At 44.4% G+C, this 21,744-nt stretch overlaps 7 protein-coding genes across 7 annotated transcripts; 3 read left to right on the top strand and 4 right to left on the bottom strand.

Annotated features, from left to right (window-relative positions):
• Positions 1-2,705: 2,705 nt before the first annotated feature.
• On the bottom strand, positions 2,706-4,246 carry BKA55DRAFT_661035 (phosphoesterase family-domain-containing protein; the record flags this gene model as incomplete). The annotated part of the gene is made up of 4 exons (XM_046197570.1): positions 3,977-4,246; positions 3,832-3,901; positions 2,935-3,780; positions 2,706-2,890 (listed from the first exon to the last, which is right to left on the bottom strand). Exons 1-4 carry the CDS (start codon positions 4,235-4,237, stop codon positions 2,706-2,708), a joined length of 1,362 nt encoding a protein of 453 aa, XP_046054470.1. The 5' UTR covers positions 4,238-4,246.
• A 2,751-nt stretch (positions 4,247-6,997) lies between these two features.
• Positions 6,998-7,674, top strand: BKA55DRAFT_719407 (uncharacterized protein; the record flags this gene model as incomplete). Its single annotated transcript, XM_046200964.1, has 1 exon — positions 6,998-7,674. A coding segment is annotated over exon 1 (349 nt), but the record flags the coding sequence as incomplete, so codon positions are not given.
• Positions 7,675-7,833: 159 nt separating this feature from the next.
• BKA55DRAFT_719404 (membrane transport protein-domain-containing protein) lies at positions 7,834-9,457 on the bottom strand (the record flags this gene model as incomplete). Its single annotated transcript, XM_046200963.1, has 4 exons — positions 7,834-7,897; positions 7,968-8,892; positions 8,948-9,232; positions 9,295-9,457. 4 exons carry the CDS (start codon positions 9,455-9,457, stop codon positions 7,834-7,836), a joined length of 1,437 nt encoding a protein of 478 aa, XP_046054468.1.
• A 396-nt stretch (positions 9,458-9,853) lies between these two features.
• On the bottom strand, positions 9,854-12,742 carry BKA55DRAFT_502162 (uncharacterized protein; the record flags this gene model as incomplete). Its single annotated transcript, XM_046186901.1, has 5 exons — positions 9,854-11,590; positions 11,644-11,829; positions 11,883-12,389; positions 12,457-12,511; positions 12,582-12,742. The coding sequence occupies 5 exons, from the start codon at positions 12,740-12,742 to the stop codon at positions 9,854-9,856; spliced, it is 2,646 nt and encodes an 881-aa protein (XP_046054467.1).
• Positions 12,743-15,031: 2,289 nt separating this feature from the next.
• On the top strand, positions 15,032-17,035 carry BKA55DRAFT_502768 (heterokaryon incompatibility protein-domain-containing protein; the record flags this gene model as incomplete). Its single annotated transcript, XM_046186950.1, has 3 exons — positions 15,032-15,415; positions 15,485-16,105; positions 16,169-17,035. The coding sequence occupies 3 exons, from the start codon at positions 15,032-15,034 to the stop codon at positions 17,033-17,035; spliced, it is 1,872 nt and encodes a 623-aa protein (XP_046054466.1).
• Positions 17,036-18,752: 1,717 nt separating this feature from the next.
• On the bottom strand, positions 18,753-19,937 carry BKA55DRAFT_559447 (Oxidoreductase, molybdopterin-binding domain-containing protein). Its single transcript, XM_046191978.1, has one exon. The coding sequence runs from the start codon at positions 19,922-19,924 to the stop codon at positions 18,866-18,868; it is 1,059 nt and encodes a 352-aa protein (XP_046054465.1). The 5' UTR covers positions 19,925-19,937; the 3' UTR covers positions 18,753-18,865.
• Positions 19,938-20,219: 282 nt separating this feature from the next.
• BKA55DRAFT_590942 (pyridoxal phosphate-dependent transferase) lies at positions 20,220-21,491 on the top strand (the record flags this gene model as incomplete). The annotated part of the gene is made up of 1 exon (XM_046195166.1): positions 20,220-21,491. The coding sequence occupies one exon, from the start codon at positions 20,220-20,222 to the stop codon at positions 21,489-21,491; it is 1,272 nt and encodes a 423-aa protein (XP_046054464.1).
• Between the last annotated feature and the right edge of the window lie 253 nt (positions 21,492-21,744).

The raw sequence follows: 21,744 nt of genomic DNA, 5'->3' as shown, positions 1-21,744 counted from the left end.
CACTTGAGGTGGAATGGCCCGTTTAGCTGTTTGGTGATGCAGGCCATTACAGGAAAACGAAGAATGCTCAAGTGTAGTCAAGTGGCAAGCAGAAAGAAGACCAAATGAGGGCTTCTAAGGCACAACTAGTCTGGTGGGATATTTACACACGCACGGGGTGTTATAGGCGTTTCTTTCTTCTATATATCAAGACAAATCCCTATTTCAGAGTGAGCCATGGATAAGGGTATTCGCACTTGGAGGGACAGATACACAACCAACTCGGTAGACATAGTCTAGCCTTTTTCTTCTTTAGGGGTTAAATTTAAGACGTGGAATTCTGCATGCTGACCTCAACGTTGAAGCCGCCTCCCCGGAATCCCTTATATTGTCCTAATTTGCACTTTTTAGTTGCGTAGTTTAAACGTCATATATATCAGTCGCTAAGCTTTATTAAAGTAAGAGCCAGTTAAGAGTAAGCAATTAATTACAGGACCAAAGCGCTGTGGCGCCATGCTTTATTGGGGTAGTAAGAGTATTGCTGGGTTATTGCGTGTTCGCTACGCTCAGACTCCTTATCAGCTGGAATAAATTGGGAATTCATTGCTTTACTTGGGACAGATTTATATCGTGACGTAATTTCAAGTCACAGGACATATAGATAACTGTAGTTTGCAGTAAATTAGAAAATTTACCTAAGCTTGATACGCCCTAGTCTTTAGAATCCCCTTACCTCTACTCCCTCTAGTCTTACTCCTTTAAATAATAATACAAGTATAAGCTTTTATTATATTTTATAATATAGCAATCTTAAGTATTACTTAATTATATTTATCTTTAATTTATATTTATTTTATTATATTATCTTATAACTTAATTTAATTTAATATTTACTTATTAAGTTAGTTTTAATTTACTAATATTTATACTTTTTATTATAACTCTTATAGTTATGTTATATGCACCTTACTAACTTTTTTATAAATTATATTAATTATATATAGACTAAAGCTTTTCTTTTTATATATAATTTTTACTCTTTTTCCTTTATATTTAATACTATTAAACTAATTATTTAATTCTCTATCTTATAATAAAGCCCCTATCTTAATTAAACCTAACCAGCAGTTTATACTTAGCTTATAGTTAAGAAGTATTAGAAGATATTGTCTTATATAGTCTTTTCTTTATTATTGCTCTTTATCTTTAAAATATTAAGTATATTATTAAGAGATGTAATACTTTAATAATGCTTAGTATATGCCTTATGCTATTTATTAATAATAAACCTAGTATAGCTTAGTTTAATATAATTAGACCTAACTATTATAATTTTTTCTTAAATACTAAAACCTTTTTATTTTAATTTACCCTTTTCCTCCTTATTTCCCCTCTTTTGCCTTATAATAGCCTTTAATCTTTATAATAAAATATTTATATTATTAATTTAATTAATTAAAATATATATTTTAATTTTAATATACTAAACTATTTCTAATATATATTATTATTATTAGCTAAGACAGTTACTTATATTCTTATAATAATAAAAAAAGAAGTATAAGTATAAAATAATACTAATATTAATTTTATTAATATTTATTAAAGGATTAGTTATATATTTATTAATTACCTTAATTAAATAATTATAATTATTATAATTCTTATTAATTATAATTATATAATAATATATTTTATAATAAAAGTTAAGGTTTTTAGTTTATTTTATTATAGCTTTTTATAATTAAGATATTAATATTAATTACTTTAAGAGGTTAATAATCTAAAAGATAATTAGCCTATTAAAAATAAGAAAAATATCTTTTTTATATTTATAAATTAAGGCTATTTATTTATTTAAATTCTAAGGTTTAAGATAGTTATTATATAATTTACTAAGATTTAATATTAAATTTATTATTTTTTATATAATATATAATAACTTATATTATATTATTAAAAAAAAATACCTTTATTATATTATTTTACTTATATACCTCTAGCTTTACTTTTTATATTATTAAATTTGTATTTTAATATTTAATATTATTAATATTAAAGGTAAATATTAACAGAGGTTAAGTTATATATTAAATATAAGTATATATTTATTTAAACTTGCCTTTAAAATATATTATTATTTATTTAAAAATTAAGTCTTATTATTAATTATTATTTAAAATTACTATTTTATTATATATTTTATAAGTAAAGAAATACTTTTTATTATATATATAAGGCACTTTATAATAAAATAGGAAAATAACCCTATAATAACTTTACATGCCTCCTAATGTTTAATTGCATATTAAGAGCTTCTTAATTCTCCAAGCACTAAAACCACTCACTCTAATCAAAAATTGCTAAAACAAGTTCTATATAAAGTATTGTATACTAGTTTAGATGTTATTATAGGCCCCGTCCGCGCTCCCCTGTAGGGAGGCAATGTGTTTAATTATTGCAGTAGGTTCCATTTATAAAGGGAAAGTGGGAGGGAAGAAATCCAGCCCTGACTGCGTGAGAAATGATGAGCTACTGCAGAATAAGCAATTGAGTCCCATGAGGTAGTTACAGGAGGGAAGAACTCCTCAGTAAACCCTGCGAGGCCGGGAAGCCTATTATACAGTGTGGCCGTGACGTGAGGAAACGCCAATACGAATGCTCCCTTTTATTGTTTCGCCTCTATAATCTCAGCCGAGACTTTAGCCTAGATAAGCTATCCTAGGTCACGAAAGCGCAGCTATAGCGATACCCAACAGCAGTGGTGTTAAGGACATAGGGACAGTCTTTGTTAGAGAACCGCTGTTTTTGCTTCTGCCAGCGGAACCAGTTTGACTCGGCACGGCATTGCATGGGCTAATCGATGAAGAAGCATCATTAACCCCAACAGCCGGAATACACCCCTTGGTGGCTTGGTAATTGTCGTCATAGGGATAAACATTAGTGTAGTTGTACGACCCCCAGACCTTCCCCACAGTGACTTCACAGATCCCAAGACGCCTCTGCCGGCTGCGCACTTGGCTTCCGTGTCAGGTTTCGGCCACCATCCGGGCAGTTCTTGTACATCGTTAAGCGGCCCGGGGTAGGATTCACTCCACGACAAGCCTTGGTACGAGATGTCGGTGTTCTTGTAGCCCACTTTATTAGCCAGGACAGAGAACACATTAGCATCGCAGTCCCAGCGGCCGAGCGAGGGGAGATCCCAGTTCACCGATATGGTAGACAGCATGGAATAGTGGTTGTAGTACATGCTGTCTGTCGTGCCGTGTAGGGAGGGGTGAATGGCGCCTCCGAGGAGAACCGTGAATACCTTATTAGGAATGTCATCCTGTTTAGCCTCATCAAAGGTGACCACTATGAGAGTCCTGTTCATAAAGTACTCATTCTCCATAAGGGGGCCAAGCCACTTATGGAGCCATCTGCCTGCAAAGGCAAGCCCAGTGTCGTGCCCATCATCGCGAATATTTGGTGTGAAGAATGCCCATTGAGGGAGGTTCCTACCCGCCAAATCTTTTTCGAAGCTGGTGAAATTCTTGATCCGAGCCATGCGGGTGGCATTTCTTGAGATAATATCGTAAGAGGACAGTGGATTATGCTTGCTCACATACCCATCGCCATTAGCTCCTTGGACGCCACTGTACGAAAAGTTCTCTTGATACTCAGCCCAGGAGATCTGCTTAGTGTCGAGGAGTTCAATGACGGTAGAGACGTTAGCCGGGATGCGATGGTAGCGGTCGTTCTGTAAACCAAATGTGTCGCCTCCCACGGCGGCAACATAGTTGGGTTGCGATGGGTGGGTGACTGCAAGAAGTGTTAATTGCAGCGCGGTAACTTGAGAGCTTAGTATCTCACCTGCGTAGTAATTCTCGAGCAGAACACCGTGCTCGGCGAGCCAGCGCATGTCCTTATTACCAGCTGCTGTCTGTCACTGATATATAAGCCTGTCCTATAGGACCTTTACAACCTACCGTCCCAACAGCCCAGAACTGGCACATACCTCGAAATTGACATTCTCCAGCCATATCTGAAAAATACGATTGAATCCTACCCCTGGTACAGTCGACTCTTCAATTGCCCGTGGAATGGTTGCTTGAATATCACTGACGGTTTCCACGCCTGGCTTTAGGAAGATCGAAGTAGTCGGTTTGCCGACGACTGCTATGTCTCTGCGTATCGTTAGGATGAGGATCTTGAGAATTAGAGTGCTTAGGAAGGTCTTCATATTTTGTGAATCAATATCAGTTAAAGAGTAATTCATGATATTATAAAAGGTTTTCTAAATTTTCTAATCAGACAACTCTGGAATTTACCAACGCATCTGACTCGGATTAGTCTCTCTGCGTCAAATGACGTAATGTCATTTGTCCTTCAGTGATGACGAGCTCTTGTTCCTTGCTCTCGTCATAGACCGGGATTTGATCACATCTGTCGCCTCAACTGCGGCGAATATTTCACGGTAACCCAGAATAAAGTTCGGGAAGCGCGGCGAATGCTTACGTATATCAGAGCTGATACCGGTATTGGACATCCATTAATGAGAACGTAGTGACATGCCAGGCCACCATCTCTGCGCCCTTCCTTTGATGCAATTCGACTTGCCACCTCCGCATGACAGAGACATATTGTCGCACCTAGCGTGCTGAAAGAATCTAAGGTTAGGTAAACGATAATGAGTAGTAGTAGTCTGTTGATTAACTGATATCTAAAGAGCGCGGTATTCTAGCCCAAAGACTTACTTGGGCACATAGCTCGATCACTAAGTACTGTTATTTCCTGATACTCGTGGAGATCATGCGTGGCCTAAGACACAGATCGTCACTGCGTGAATGAGGGGAAATATGGTGCCTGGCATTAGCGAAGATGGTCCGACGGTCCCTGTTCTACATCTTGAATGCTTTTGTGCAATACCTCACCTGTTTTTAAGAAACATGATTGGATATCTGACCCCGATGATCACGCAAATTGTGGTAAAGGGCGGGCAAAGAGAGGCTACTGCATATCCACGGGAGACGTCCTGGTGCCAGTCTCGGCATTCGTATTAACAAAGCTTGGCATCAACTAAGCATGGGGTATGGGCTCTGCCACGAAAGTCTGTAGTAATGACGGATGGGTATCCCGAAGTCTATGTTTCAGGTCTCCGTTAGGCGCTTATCCCTGGCTGGCGTGGCGTAAGGCTCTCCAAGATCAAACTCCCAAGAAAGAATTATTACATCGCGCCTCCTCCAAGAGCATCAAGAGAGTCCGAGACGCCATCAAACCTCTGCTCTGCCCCTCCTGCTACCAAGCCAAGCCGATCGTCAGTGATTGGGGGGGGGGGCAGTTTACAAAAGAAGTAAGTTACACCAGAGCCCAAGCAGCGGGTTGCGCCGTGGCAGGTTTCAACACGCCGTGCAGTTGAAGATACGCAGCCTTCCTCATAATTGGCCAGACATGCGATGTTGCGAACACTTTGCTAAAACGTAAGCAGATTCACTAGCTCGCAGAACGGACGCGTCAGCTTATTTGGCGTGGTAATGGATGATCCCACTTCGTTACCCTGTAAGACGGAAGACTGAGGGCAATCGGGGTGAGAGCGTCCAAGACGATAGCAGGTCGCGGATGTCATGTACTCTGAATGTACACAAGTACTGCATCGTGGTGCATTCAGCCTCTTATTCGCAGAACCATTTACATTCCCCATTCCTCAATCTTACACTATAAAAACGATAAAATTTCTACTTAATAACGCTACGTTTGATTAACAGGAGATGCTATCAGTTAGCAGGGTGAGGCTTATAATCATTGCTCTTTTGCTCGAATTGACCTTAGGAAGCGTGGCCAGTCCCATCTTTCTTAGTGCAACCTCGCCAACTGTATATCTTACCCGACTCAAGGCCTGCATTTATCGTTATGTAGTCTACCCTAGAAAGATCGACGAACCCTTTATTTCGCCACCAGTAACGAACCGGCAGATAGTTCTAAACACAAAAGCCTCTAATCGTCAAATAACGGTATCACTAGGAGCCTATGGTCCCTACTCAAGCCCGTTTGCTCCGGTGGCCAATGATAATTGAATGACAACCATTGAGACTCAGGGTGGCCACAGCAAGGAAGGGGCTTCTTGGCCCCTACACATCCATATTTCATCTCTATGCTATATATTACCCTCCCTAACTCAAGTGGTGGTGGACCCCGTTGTCCTAACGCTCATCATGATCTCTTTGGAACCTTTCCTCACAGCATCCTTTCCTTTATCCCAGAACGTTATGCATTCTATAAATGGATTCTAATTTGGTGGATCCCGAATCTCGAATCTAGAGTAGAAGACGAATACATAATGGCATGCCGAAGAATTTCCCTACCCTCTCAGAAAGACCAATAGCAGCCCGACGAGAAGCATAAAACCTGAGAAGGAGACATAGAAGATTATTCCCTCAAAAGAGGTAATTGATAACTTAATATGAACCCGTGCCGCTGCCATGCTGAGAGGTACTGGAAGCCGTCGAGGAGACGTTTATGACCGAACGTGGTTTAATAAAGTGTTCTATAGATTGTATCTGGTTAATCTATGGAATCGGTGATATATTCGTATTGCAACAAGTATGTGGTGAGAAAGAAAAATAACAAGGCCGTGGGTTGGTCTCGTTTGGGGATGGGTCGGAATCATGGACATCTTCCTCCGATGAGCATTGTATGACCTTGCATAGCATACGTAGCCAAATACTAACGGTAAGGTCCAGTTTGGAAAAGTAGGGAAACGAGTCTACGTCGTGGGCCCAGTCGCTGGCATCGGTATCTTGAGTCTGTAGATGAGAGGAACTAAAGTTGTTTCTCCCTGTCGCATTCTATCATTCAGTTCCCTGCTTTCTCTCAGTTCACACCTTTGATCTGATCTGATCCGATTTGATTATATCCTACACTGTTGTAGTCGTTTAAACGACTCCGGCTAGCGGGGTCCGGCGAACAGCCGTAGTCTCGCGGATCGACACTGATCGCGGTGCCTCACTTCGGACCCATTGCTTAAGGGTATTGCTTAATTATCCTTGCCGCACGAGACACCGCATATGCCATTAGTGGTCAGTTCGATGATTCTGCGCCGGAACCATCCAGCGAATCGGACCAAACGATCATTTAACAACCATTGTCAGTTGAAGAACCCGGACTCTTGGGTGGCGGCCTGGGTGAACAAGGATGCTGTCACTGTCCCTCGAGACCCGTCAATCAGCCCTCAGGACAGCAGCGCCATGACCAAAGCCCGGCATCACTGTCTGTCACCAAAACCTCAACCGAAGATCCAACCACATCATCTTCACTTTCTGCAGATCAAACTGTCGCCAACCCCGTCGTTTCTTCTTTGACTACGCAGTATGACCATGACAGCGAACTCCCCCTCGTCGCTCGGCGAGTCCACAACGCTATCCCGGGTGGCATATGAGAGTATTGCTCAGCAAAACATGACCGGCATAGACATTTCTGATATGGAAATAATGGCTGTGGCCAGGATTTGGGCTGGCGACAAAGCAGGGCGCCCAGCGAGGTCCAGGATAAAAATGGTCTTCTCATCTCTAGTTCTTTCTCATGCGGCTTGCCCTCCTTGGGGATGGTCTCCCCCCTTTGCAAAGCTAAGAGGCTTCTCATCGGCTTCTCGATTCCGTGACGCTCCCAGTGGGCGAATCTCAATTATTATCGTATTTTTGACCCATATTGTTATATTCAGTGGCTAGCACGATGTTCTAACCAACTTCGCTCTTAACGCCGATGGCAGCAGCCTGAAAAAAGCCCACACAACGACTCAACTAATTTCGGTGTGCCGAGGTTGCCACAAAAGCGCCTTTTCACGTGTGATATTCGTTTCAAGTACTTGAGTTCAAACGACTACTTAGACCATTCAACGACCCCAAGCGCCAGTATCACGAGGGCAAGTGTGGAAGGGAAAATCCTAAAGCACGTATCAGTAACTAGCATCAAAGTGATGTATACTGAGGGCGGGACTGTTGCATGTGACTTACCAAATAACGTAGCTTTGAAACAGAACCCTTCCTATGGTCGTCACAAAAATGCTATTGATCTGACAAATCTGCGCCAGTTCAAGAGCGCTAGGCGCGCCGGCGAGCAAGAAGCAGACGACCACGAAGATGGGGTCGTTGAGGATACTAATCGGTAGGTACTTGGCCATCAGCGCCAGAATCGGAGCCATGGTGATGGTGGGCAGCAACATTCGGGAGATGAGCGAGGCGATCAGGAGCTTGTTTCCATATCGCTTTTCTTCGGGATCCTGAGTCTCGTCCGTGGGCATGGTGTTGCGTGCCAAGTTGGCGCCTAGGACTACCAAAATCAACGTAACCGCGACGTTGCCACTAGAGCGGATGGCAGTGGTTATGCTATTCTGGACCAAGGAACCATCCTCAAAGAAGAATCTCTGAAGAGAGCGGATGGATCCAGTAAGAATGGCAATTAGCATGGCCCAGAGGGGTGGGTTTATGAATTCCCAGATGAAGTTGATGCACTTCCTCCCAGTTCTCTTCGACAAGCTCAACGAGTACTGGATAGGATAAGGCAAACTTTCATACCAATGCTCGAGGGGTTCCAAAGTTATGCTCTTCCAAAGACCGAACCTAGCCTTGACCGTTGCAAGGAATCTGTTCGACTCCTGGTTCTTAATGGGGCGGATGCGAGGGAAATAGTATATGTCGGCGCTTGACGATCCACTGTCCCTCAAAAAGTTCATCTTGATGTTCTCATCGCTAAAAATCGTTAAAGGAACCTTCGAGGTATTGGCAACGGGTGTGCACCCAACGGGATCAAAGCCTTGAGAGTCGATATTACGGCGATCATCATTGGAATCCAAGCCTCCGTTGGCTGCACCTATAAGAGACTGGGTTCCATGCTCGTCGCCTTCTTCATGGCGGAATTGGCCCTCCTCCGTGGTATCCCCTGCTCCAGCGAACAAATTGACCGAGCTGCTGAAAGATGAGCAGGTACAGAATACCTCGTGCACCAACTTCTTCATTATTATCTTCAGGAATTCTATCCCGGTGTAGTTCTTTGATGGTTTGCGACACCAAGAGGACCAGGGAAATAGGAAGCGAGTTAGAATTGCCGAAAACGCCCACGGCCGTTATGAAATTGGCAGATCGTCTGCTAAAGCCAAACAGCCTGCCGACTATAACAGAAATACCCCAAGAAACAAACGTCTGTATGAAAAAGATAACCGGGATAATCGCAAGCTCGGAAAGCTTGTCGGTTGTGAGTCGAGAGGCAAGTTTTGTAAAAACTGAGAGGTGCCGTAGTCAATAGCCTTGCTTGTGATAAATGCAGGGGTGTGCATCAACTTACTCAGACATGGCGTAAAGAGCATCATGTTCAAGTTTGCCAAAAACTTTTTCTTCTCGAGATCTAAGTGATCGAGCCTCACGACGGTGTGTCCCAGGAGGCTGGCACATACGACCTTGACAACGGCTTTGAAGACTCCTTGTATAAAAAAGGTGGGGTAACTCATCTGATAAGATGCAAAATGTCGCTTATTGTGTTAATATCTCTAGAGTATAAGCCTTTATTTTAGTAAGTGGCTTTAATATAATTTTAGGTTAAGACTTTTTATAGGCATTTTCTCGCTTTTCTTTAATTTACTTAACGCTTTAGGCTCCTAAGATATATTAAGGAGATATTATAACTAAATATGTTTTCTTATTAAGGACCACTAAGTAATAGCTAGTATTACTTATTAATTTTAATATTAGGGATAAGTCTTTAAACTATATAAGGCTAACTCTTTATTACTGATGAAGATAAAAATTATCGGGCATTCCTTAATAGATCTTATTTATCTGCCTAGGTGATATCTATATAATTTGCGCCAGCGTAATTAACCGCTTGACTGCCCTAGTGCCCCTTTCTAGCGGCGCTCAATAGTTTCGACAAACAGAATATCCACAAACGACAACGCATTGCTCACTAGGCCCTTAAGAGGCCCGACTTTGCTAGAGATCTGTGGGCCCGCCTGCGCGTTGGTTTCACAGTGACCTATCACCTGGAGCTCAATGTCTATTGCCGGTGGCGTCTTTGGGTTATTCGCTGGGATCGTGAGCTTGCATGAGCCTTCTGATCGGGCGCATTGCTCTGATTTCTGTTTGCTTTCTTCACCATTGACCAAGATTTCCTTTACGCTAGTGGCACCTCTACACAACAGCTGGTCCGGTCGTGAATCTTCATGAGCTTGGCCTATTCCCAGATCCTCTGTCAAAGACATTGGTCGGACTCGATTGACGTGGCCAGACGGGTTAAGATTGACAGTCGAACTGGATTTCGCTGAATCAGCGGACAAGCGTCGTCGTTCATTCCCCATTGCCATAGTATTGCCGTTTAGTATTTTGACCGCTGAAAGGTTAGACCGTCTAAATGACCAGAACCTGAATGAGAAGCCGGATCCGCTGCCTTGCGATACTTCACCACTATCCCCCAACTTGACAATATGTTCGAACCTTTGGTGTACCCCTTGTATAAACTCGTGCTGGAATTGTGCTGGCGCCTGGCGTATCTTGAAGAAGCTAAGAGGTATAAATTCACAGTTGGTACTAGACAGCACCGAGTGGATGGGAATCATCAGCCGCATCACAATCATGGTCGATTGCCCCCATTCTTCGTTGTCTCGGCAGGGTGCACAGGATATCGTAGACGTGAGTGCTGCGTCTTCAAAGAGTGGCTCTTGAATCGATTCGCATAAGGCTTTGATGGTCTCTGATAGTTGAGCCGCAAACTCGCTCTCCTGAGCGCTTTGACACACCGACGTCTCGTTCAGACTTTGAAGTATTTTAGAAACTGACATGTCTCCAAACCGCTTGAGGAACTGTAAATGCCAGTTCTCAAGTGTCTTAAGTGGAAGAGCCATAGATGGGAGAAGATTTCTGGCGTCTTTCTGTACCAGAATATCGAACCCGGATCTGACGGAGGCTCGGATGGCGAAGAATCCTATATGAACACCTGAGGGTGCCTCGTTGTGCTTGGTTGCGTATGTAGACATGGAACGGAGTTTCGTCTCAAACTCGGTACTCTGAATCTGCATGCCCGACCTAATGATGTTGCTGACCTGATGAAGCTCGGCGAAACGATAACCAGCTGATATAAAACGCTCAGCGTCCTGATCCGAATCAACGCGGCGAGCCAACAGCATCAACAAGCCGCGTCCAAAGACCTGCTGCCGAGCGTTGAGCCCCCTTTCTACATCAGGGCCACTTTTGTTGTCCTCCTGACCGTCTACCATTCCCCAAGAAAGACTTAGACGAGAACTCATGCGAGACTGGGGTCGTGGCCACTGGCCAACTGGACCTGTAGGGAGAATCTCATCCCACAAGACACCTACCGAGGTCAAATCCTCATGGAACCGGCCCGCAAGTTCCGCTGCGGCAAGACAGAAAAGTTCCCTAAAAATGATGTCGTAATTCTCAATCATCTCTCCATACTCGTTAAGGAGCTGAATGCCACATCGTCCGTCTTTATGAGTGCTTGAATGAGGCAACTGTAACACGTGCTGCCTCATACCGCCAACAAGGCTCGAGATAATACTCCAGTTTCTTGATGCCAGGAACATCCACTGGAAGATTGGGTGTCTGATACTAAAGCCGTCTTTGGTATGCTGGTAAAGTGAGCCGAGGGCCGTCCAGGATGTGTCAGAGTATATATATCTACCTTTTCCAAAAATGAATCAGTGATAACAGTACTGGGAATTAGTCCATCGGGGTCGACGAGAATCCTTCCGCCTTTGTCGAAGACAGCTGTTCCCAATGTGACTTGCTGCGCTCGAAAGGCGGACTTTCTCAAGTTCCTTATGCGAATAATGGTTGATATGACAATGATAAAACAGGCACCGAGAGTCTATTCTGGATCAGCCATACCCTTCATATTGTCAACTGAATATTCTTACTGACCAAACAGATAGCCACGACAATATTTGCAGCTTTAGGTGGCTCGTTGCCCTCTGACTTGGCATTTCTGAAACGATAACGAGTTCCAGCAGCGGCACACCAGTGCATCCCTGATACAGCACTTGCAAGGACCGCAGCCGAGATAGCTCGCCTCCGCCACGAATTTGTCCACATAACCTTAAAGACAAATAACATTAAAAGGGCAGCGTTACTGGCAACAACGGCGATAATAGCGGATCCGACGACGTAGGCTGGCTGATATACACAGGTATAGTTCTTAATAGATATATTCCCGAGATAGTGCATACCGCAGATAGAAACGCCGCAGAGAACGCCGCCAGCGATGACTCTCCACCAGGAAATAGCACTATTGGTGCCGATTGCTAGAAATGCAGACAGCAAGACGAGGATAGGAATAAAGAAGGATAGAGCCGTAAAGCCCTTCGAATAGGCTACTTGCATCTCGGGTTCTCCGTTGGCAAGATGGATAGCTCTATTTCCAGTGAAATGCTAGTTAAAGACCAGATCGTGAGCATTCAAGGGCTACGTGATCCAGATGGATATTGTTGTAACTCACCATACACCAGATGGCTACTCCGCCCATGGTGACGGCGGAGCTCACGAGTAGCAAGCTTATTTGGTCAGCGCGATGATTCAGAGAAATAACATGTGGCTTTCAGAATCACAAAAACGTGAACATACTGATTGAATAGGCCTCTGAAGCCGGTTCGTCTGCTCATAAGCTCAAGACTTGAGCCCGCGCCGACCAGGCTGACAATGTAGCTAAGAATGACGAAGCCAGCATTGTAGCTCTGGGGCACAATATGATCCTGATACTCACGAAGCAACTCATAGGAAGTCATGATGAGCTCAAAGAACATAGACGAGCAATGACAAGTTACTGACACCGTGCAAGAGAGTGTGGATACTTATTTGGTAGAGTGTAGCATAACGCGACGGGGGCAAAGGCTCTTAACTAGGACCTACAAACGAGGCCATAGCCTACAGAGTTTGGAGGCTCGGTAGCATTGCGTCTGGTCAATTATGGTTGCTAGGAGAGTCTGAGTACGCCATGGGATTTAATTAAGATGAATTGGTCACTTATTACAAAGCCGGAAGCCATTTTGGGATTGCAAGATGCACATCCCGCTGGATGATTACCCTGCCCACCATCAGACGAGGATTACTACCGCAAGACAAGCCAGGTAGACTAACCTAAAGTGGGTAAAGATTTAATTGTGATTTAAGGACCAGGTTGCAATTAGGACCAAACCGTCATTCATGATCTCTTTCCATCGGGTCTTTTAATTTTGGGTTTGCATCAGAAAGCCTCTCATATGGCCGGGTTGCTAAGCCAAAGACTTGAACTTGTTGGGACTACTTGGTGGTCAGATGCGCCGCCAGAAGGGCATACCTATCGCTTGTACTAGATCATAAATTATATCGTGCTCGGGACCGGGGGCCATCAGATACGGACTTCTGAAACGCCCAAGCTTGTGATGAGTGCGACCGTAAGCTTTTTTTCGCACCCTTAAGTTAGTAATTTCAAATGGCGTAAAAAAAAAACTGCCACAAAGCATGTGAAATTACCCAGACACTCACTAAGCCTGTGCCGTCTCTGCAGCGGCATGGAATATTGTCATCTATAAAACCTTTCGTCGAGTTTGTCCGCCAGTGGTGTAATTGGCGGATCTTAGGAGTCAAGAGTCTGAAGAAATTTACTTATTACACGTATTGCATCTTGTCTTCCTTTCTCGATTACTGTCAGATCCCACGTTTCTATTCTATTCAACGGCCGGTTAATGCAGGTTCTTTATACAGCAGAAAAAGACATTGACAGCAACGCTTGCATCAGCCGTAGAGCTCGCCATGTGAAACCATATTGCTCGCAGGAACAACCGGTTGCCAGGGTTCAATAGCGCCTGTTGGAGATGTGTTATTTGCAGTTGAGACCTGTGGCTGAGAGCTTATAATCACCACACAGAACCTGGCGCCTGTTGGGATCAATTGCTGACCAATCGAGCGTATGAAATTTCCGTGTGTGTTTGTGTCAGATTGTCTACTCCTCAGTTCCTCGCATATTTCAAAACACACGCAAACGGGTCCGTGCGTATATTCGTGTGCCATAGATGATATACGCAGTCATCTTCTGTGCGCAGGTAGAGGTCCAAGCAAAAGCAAAAGCGCAGCCCCTAGTTAGATTAGAGTCTAACCTCACAACTTTGCCACATCACAATTTCGTCATCATGATCCTTGAACTGGTTCCATCAGAGGGTCAAAAAGAACCCAACCAAAATATGAATAATTTATCTTGATGTTCCTAGGTGGTCCTCTACAGATAAGCAATAATCGTTTGTTCAGGAGACACAGAACTGGTGGAACTGCTTCCACTAAAAACGTCATCATAACGCGCGCAAAGGTCGAAATTGGGTCGATGATGTCGCATGGGGGTCCGGAGTCGATGAGCATTGTGTCGATGTAGCAAGGGTATTTTATGAGATTATCTGCGACGGCGGCATGTCTGATCTTACGGTTTGTCAAGCCCTTCATCGAGCTGTGCGATCTTTACGTGATCGTCACTTGACATTAGAGCACTTTCGAGGAGACTTATGTTACCATGAGGGACTTAATGACGGCTCTGGCAGACACGATACAAACGAAAACCAGGCTACTGATTTGTACCTACAGAAGGAACGGGATGCGGTGCTGTCGAAGAAAGAACCTAAATTGGAGACCTCATGGGTTTCATATGTTCATTTTGGACCTTAGCTTACTAGCTGTATTAATAAATAGTTATTAGTAATGATAAATAGCAGCATATCGTATTTATTTCTTATTAATAAGTTCTAAATATTAAGTACAACAAAACCATAAATAATTGTAAAGATAGAAAGGCACGGTGTCTGCCGATTATGTCAGGATGGGCACTCCATTAGCCAAGTTCGACAGTTTCAGAGGTAAAATTTAGAAACCAGATGGGCCCACATCGCAATCTCCACCGAACGAATTAACCTAGAATTGCATTAATCCCTCATATATGCATAACTTCATATTCTGACTGTACTGTTCAGCCAAGACATAGTAAAGGTCATCCTGCTCCTCTAAAATACTTTCATCAGCATATGCCGCAATTTTTAGCCTCTCACGGAAATATGGATATAGCATGTTCTACAAGGTTCATTGAGACAGCGCTCAATTACGGCCTTGAATCATGTTCTTACTGCCAAGCGATCGTTATTGATCTAGCTCTGCCGGACATAACAGGCCGCAAAAACCACAATTCCAACTACATAGAGCCCTCTGAGCTCAGTTACACGTCAATGGACCACTTTGGAAATGTGCAATATGCAAGAACCCCGACATCGTGTCACTATAAGTTCTCCGAGTACTATATCGTCACCGCCGCTGCTACCGGTTGTCTGTTCTTCAAACAATTTGCTGTCTGGGTTCCTGAAGTCACCGACGCGGAAATGGGCCTATGGATGGGCATGAAAGTTGATATCGATCTTGATTCTTGGAAATGCGTCGGGAACATAGTAGTACCTGAAGAGTTCGAGATCAGGTTGAACAAGGGTATGATCCAAGCTAAGCTTCACGCAGATAAGCTAAGATTATATCTAGAGACACGATCTTTGCTGTCAAGTCCTGGATCTTGCGGTGCCATTATTCACTCTTGCATAGACTCAGACCTGACATTCTCACGGGCCAGGCAGTTGCTCAACAAATGCCTCGACGAGCATAGTGCTTGCAAGCAGACCGGGTCGGCACCTTCTCGCTTACTCGACGTATCGTCAGACGCTAAGGAAGTGCGACTTGTCGACACTAATACCGTTAAAGACCCAGTCTGGGCTGCTCTATCATACTGCTGGGGCGGGTCACAGGACGCTCAAACGACTTATCTCAACGTCGAAGACCGTTATAAGCAGCTTGCAATCGATCATCTTCCCTTGACTATTCGGGATGCAATACATGTCTGCCGACAGATGCATATCCCCTATCTTTGGGTTGACTCTATCTGCATCATTCAAACAGAGGACGAATCCGAGGATGCTGTCAAAGAGACTGACAAAGACCGGGAGCTGCGTAAAATGGCCGGCATATACCAAGGAGCCATTCTGACCATCTCTGCCTCTTGTGCCATCTCAGCCAATGAAGGCTTTCTCCACGAGCGAAAACCTTTTACGCCTGGCGTGGCTTTACCAATTCGACTGAAAGACGACTACCACGTCGCTCAAATCGTCGAAAAGGGTAGCACAGATTGGAATCCACTTCAAGCAGAACCAAGCGAGAGTCGAGCTTGGATCTTTCAAGAGCAATTATTATCTTCTCGTTCTCTACGTTTCACAACCCATGCCATGGAATGGCACTGCAAGTATTTCGATTGTTGCATATCACAGGAAGAAGAGTACAACGTATACAATCAACCTGCCGTATTTGAGGATTTTTCTCTGGGTCGTTGGAACTCGGTAGTTACAGATTATTCCAAGCGCCTTCTAAGCAACTCAGAAGACAGACCTATTGCGATCGCTGCTGTGGCGGAAAGCTTTGCCAAATCCGGATCCTTGTTTAATACATCGGATTACGTAGCAGGTCTCTGGAAGCCAAGCTTGCTTGCCGACCTACTGTGGTTCGTCAAACCACCAGTTCGTGGGAAGGCATGTGGTTCCGCCCCGTCATGGTCCTGGACATCTGTTCTGGAACATGTCGAATGGCTTGAAGATTGTGATTCCTTCGCTTCAGCAGCAAGAGTTCTCTCAGTCGACATTCAGCTTGCTGATCCCAAACTGCCTTGCGGTGCCGTAAAAAGTGGAAAGATCCGCTTACGCGGACTGACGTCACGCAAACCTCGACCAGTCGTCTGTGTGGTAGAAGATGAGCCAGCTGGTAATGAAGGACATTCTCAATTCATCTTACCTGATGATGTTCAGGAGAAACAGCTGGAAGTGTTTTGCTTTGAGCTTGCACATGCAACTAATGGATTAGACAGCATGAGGCTGGGTCTGGCACTTCAGCCGACTGCGAATCCGGGAGAGTTTTCAAGAGTTGGGCTATACATCGCCTCAAAACCTAAAGTTGACGACAGAAGCCATGGTGAGAATTGTGAGGCATGTAAGATTGAGCAGGATACATGGGAAAGGACGATAGAGATAGTGTAGAGCTGTTCAAAACCTCGAAGAATAGATGACAGTAAACGTCTCTTGCCGTTCCAATAAGGCTTGTTCCATAACTCCGGAGCATCGGCGTCTGAACTCGAGAAAATGGGACTTTACTACGATATCTGGGTATAATTGCCCTACGCTCGTAGCAGACAAACCTTTTTGACAGTTGCGTACGAACAAACTTCTTGCATATCTAACTTATGTATGTCACATTGTGAATGGGCTGTTAATTACTTTTACTTCCTTGTTCGTATTACAATCAACCTTCGTAAACGCAGTTATACCGCCTAGTACCGAATCGTACGATTGAATGACTCGTGCGATCTGATAAAGTGCGTAAATGCGGGATGAAGAGTCTCCAGTAACGTTTATCTGTAGCTTTTATCTAGCTTCTGGGTGCTAGCTATGGAATTGTAACTAATAGATAGATGAAATCTCAGATATGCATATGAACTTCCTTTTCTTATGCCTCTCTACCTAGGTTTGAGGAGATTTTGCATTATTCTAATTGTTTCCTTCAAAGCCACGTGTACTTGACTGGTTGCTCATAGTCTGCATGACATTTACATACCAAGATTATAGAGTTTAAGTGTTTGTGTCCCTGATGCTGGTTGTATTCGGCAATTAATATGATGCAAACTCGTATCGAGGTTCCCACTGCACTGTTATGGACCGATGCCCACTTACTCGGCACGCCAACCTTAATATCTGGAGAAATAAGATATGTATGACTATGATCTGCAACATTCTCATTACCGCTCTTTTCGGATGCTCCGAAGGTTTAGTTACTGGCTTGACCAGCATGTATATGATGCTTCTTACTTGGTGAAATGTTTTCCAAATTACAAATATCTGCCCTCGTATCTTATGACCAATTTCTCTTTTTAGCATAACTTTCTTCGTCTCACCGAATATTCTCAGATATTAATTGACCGTCACAATATTGTGCATTCAATCCCTGGTTTTTTGTTGCCTTACTAGAGTTATCCTGGCGTAGGTATCACCTCCATATTTCCTTGGACTATTGGGCTGACATTCGATCTTAATATATAGAACAAACCATGACAGCCATAACTGCTGCACACGCAGCAGTGTAGACTCAGCCTGGATATCGGCTGGGCCTCTAACTTCCGATGTTTTTGCGAAGTATTATTCGGGCATATGTATCTCTGTTCAGAATCTTCAAAGTATATATATCTATATACTGATACGCATAGTAGAAAGGAACTTTTAACGAGCAGACCTCGACATGCGATGAGAATTATGATGGTGCTATTAAGGGTGGAGATTTCTATAGTAATTGTGGCTTGCAATGAGGGGACCACTTGACCTTGGCCTGAGATGGATAAGAACACTAAACCTCTCACAAACGGTGGAGCGCGAGTCGCGAGATCAGTCCATATTAAAACTCTGTTAGGCCACCTCTATCCTCGAATGGTGAGACACAGTTTCTAGCGCAACGAATCAGTATTTATAGCTTTACTGACTATCAAAGTGACATTGGAGCCGAGCACCATCAGCCTCAATTTGGCTCCTCACCAGAGCCATTCATGTCCCGCTGGTTAGCTACTATATCTTCTCAACCACATACACCTTGTTCTGCATGATGAACTGCCAGATGCTATCATACTGGATAATTAGACGGCCCGCCAGTGTACTAATGCAGCCGTACTAATTATGCGGTTTCATGCTCCTGAAGATATTATTCATGGACTATTTTTATTGCATGTTCTATAGCTCTACATATAGTAACGCGAGGGTTTCTGGTGCAAACCTAGATTCTCATTTGAGACTTACCTAAATCTCGCTCAATCAACACCCAGATGGCTAACCAGATACAGAAAAGCTAACGGCATGGACGTGGTTCCTCCTCCCGGACAGCGGTTGCGTCTGACCTGACGTTGACTCCGCCTGGGCTATGACTGAGTACGAGCCGGATGCAAGACTCAGCTCAATATTCCATTTCTGCCAGCTAAAGTCGATCCGGGTCTCAACCTGGGTTGCAATCCAGGTTTCACCGTTATCATAGGAAATGCCAACATTTTTCACCCCTTCAAAACACCAAGCCCAACCTTCGATCACCACCTTTGGGCCTACTATCACAGCCTCGGGTTCAGGACGCACAATGACCGAGTTGACTTCAACATTCCAAACTGGCCGTTTTGTGATTCCTTTGGGGTCTTCGGGATCGACTTCGTTGTAGAAGGTGGTGGTATATGGCCCTTCAGCCCTCCTGTTCTCCAGCGTCAACCGACAAAGCCATTTAGTAGAGTTGGTGCCGAACCACCCAGGAACAACGAGCCTGACCGGGCCTCCCCGCTCCTTCGTCAAGGCTTCCCCATTCATCTTGTAAGCTATCAAGACTTCTGGGCTCTGGGCTTTATCTAACGGTAGGTCTTTTTGGTAGCGATCCGCCGTGACACCAGCAAACGTTCCGTGATCAAGTCCGTCAGACCACACAAAACGGGCTTCGGGGAGAGGTGATGCAAGCGATATGAGGAACGCAAGAGGGACGCCAGTCCAGATAACATTGCCTACCCGCCATACTGCTTCCACTGGAGCCTTGATTGGGCTGCCGTAGCACTCGTGAAATGAGGTGATGGATTCTTGGGGTAGGCGCTTGAGCTGGTCCAACGAAAGGGAGAAGGGATTTTCCACCAGTCCATCAACAACAAGGGTCCATTTGAAAGGGTCTACAACCGCTGCTCCCATGTGAATAGTCTGGAAGAGTAGGTTATCTGGAGTAATGGCATCATTTAGTACATGGGGCTTTGGAGGATGCCGTATGTAAAATCCACAGGGATTGATATCTATAAGGGCATGGCGTTCGTCGCCGTCTGTTGGCACAGAAGATGTGTCGTGATCTACCAGCAGCGGCGATGACATGATTGAGTCCGATTTCGGGAATGACTTAGCTGCTGCAGACTTGCTGTAGCATTTGTTTAAATAATCACGGCGCGCCAAATTCTAAACTCATTAGTCTCCCCACTTCTCCCTCGTTTCCCCTTTTAGCATATCAAACATCCATGGGTGCAAAAGTAGGTACCGAACTGACGCCATCTCTGCGGCAACATCCGAACAGGGTAGAACCATTTAAAAACTTTATTCACGGCAGAGGTCTCGCTTATTGAAACTGTACTTATTCTATTGCATGACTCTCGCCAACGGCTCCCTACTCATTATGAAGCTCTCCAAACGTGGCCAAGCGACGGCCGATAACAAGGGTGGTTCTCTTCTATGGGAAGTAACGGCAAACCACTGGGATGCTACAACCAACCCTTCCGGCTATGTAAGCTTGGGCATGGCAGAAAACGTCCTTATGCAAGATGAGCTGTTGAAGCACATCGCTGACAACATCTCCCTTCAACCGCAGACTTTGACCTATGGCGACGGTACAACTGGTTCAAAACGCTTGAAGCTTGCCCTTGCATATTTCCTCAACAAACACTTGAACCCCCATCAGGATATCGATTTGAATCACATCACCATCACCAACGGCTGTAGTGCAGCTATCGAACATATCGGCTGGGCGGTTGGAGATCAGGGGGATGGTTTCCTCATCACCAGGCCTTTTTTCCGCGCCTTTATTCCAACCTTTGGCCTTCGCGTTGATACAGAGGTCATCCAGGTGCCATGCCACGGAATTGACCCCTTTTGCGTCGATATCGTCGAAAGATATGAGGTCAGGCTACAAGAAGTCAAAGCCAGTGGAAAGAACGTCGCCGGTATTCTTCTCTGCAACCCCCATAACCCCCTTGGGCGCTGCTATTCCAAGGACGCCCTGGTTGAACTCATGCGATTTTGTCAAAGACATCAACTTCACTTGGTTAGCGACGAAGTCTATGCCTTATCAACGTGGAAAAACGACGAGTCACAAGCTCCGCCTTTCACCTCTTGTCTATCCATAGACCCTACGGGTATTATTGACCCGTCTCTTATAACCGTAGTATGGGGGGTCTCAAAAGATTTTGGGTCCAACGGCCTTCGGCTCGGAAGCATTATCTCCCAGAACAACCCGTCGTTACACAGCGCACTTGTCCCAGGGGCCTTGTATAGCATGAGCTCTTCTCTCGCTGATCACGCCTTTGCCAATGTATTTGAAGACGATGCTTGGGTTGACAATTACCTGGCCGAGAACAAGACAAAACTTGAAGAACGTTACAAGTTGATGACAACGTGGGCAAAAGAGCATGATATCCGTTATGAAAGGGGGGCAAATGCAGGCTTCTTCTTGTGGGCTAATCTCGGAGAGGCCTACTGTCGAAACCATCCTGAACAAGATCCTCTGCACGCTGAAGAGCAGGTGATGGAGCTACTGCTCGAGCGAAAAGTCTTCATAGCTCCGGGAGCTAGTTTTGGAGCCGAAGCCAATGGCTGGTTCAGGCTTGTGTTTTCAGTTGACAAAATAACTCTCTCAGAAGGACTTACTAGAATTGTTGATGTTTTAAAGTAGAGTATTCGCTAAAACATAACTTGATTATTTCAGTATAATAGGTAGTCCTAGTGGGGTTCCATACTGTCTTTACTTGAAACCTGAAACACGGAAGAAGCGGGAAAATCGGGGAAGATCGGGGGAAACGGAAAAGACGGGAGGAACGGTAGAGAGAATAAAGTCAGTTCGTAGAGACGCTAGAGAAGGGCCGATAAGCCATTGACTAATTACAAACGCTAATGCATGAGGAACATTACTTTCTTCTGGGAACATT

This window comes from Fusarium redolens (genome assembly GCF_020744475.1).
Source record: "Fusarium redolens strain MPI-CAGE-AT-0023 chromosome Unknown BKA55scaffold_3, whole genome shotgun sequence".
Classification (NCBI taxonomy): Eukaryota; Fungi; Ascomycota; class Sordariomycetes; order Hypocreales; family Nectriaceae; genus Fusarium; species Fusarium redolens.
The sequence above is the reverse complement of the archived record's forward strand: the minus strand, read 5'-3'. Positions and strand labels throughout refer to the sequence as shown.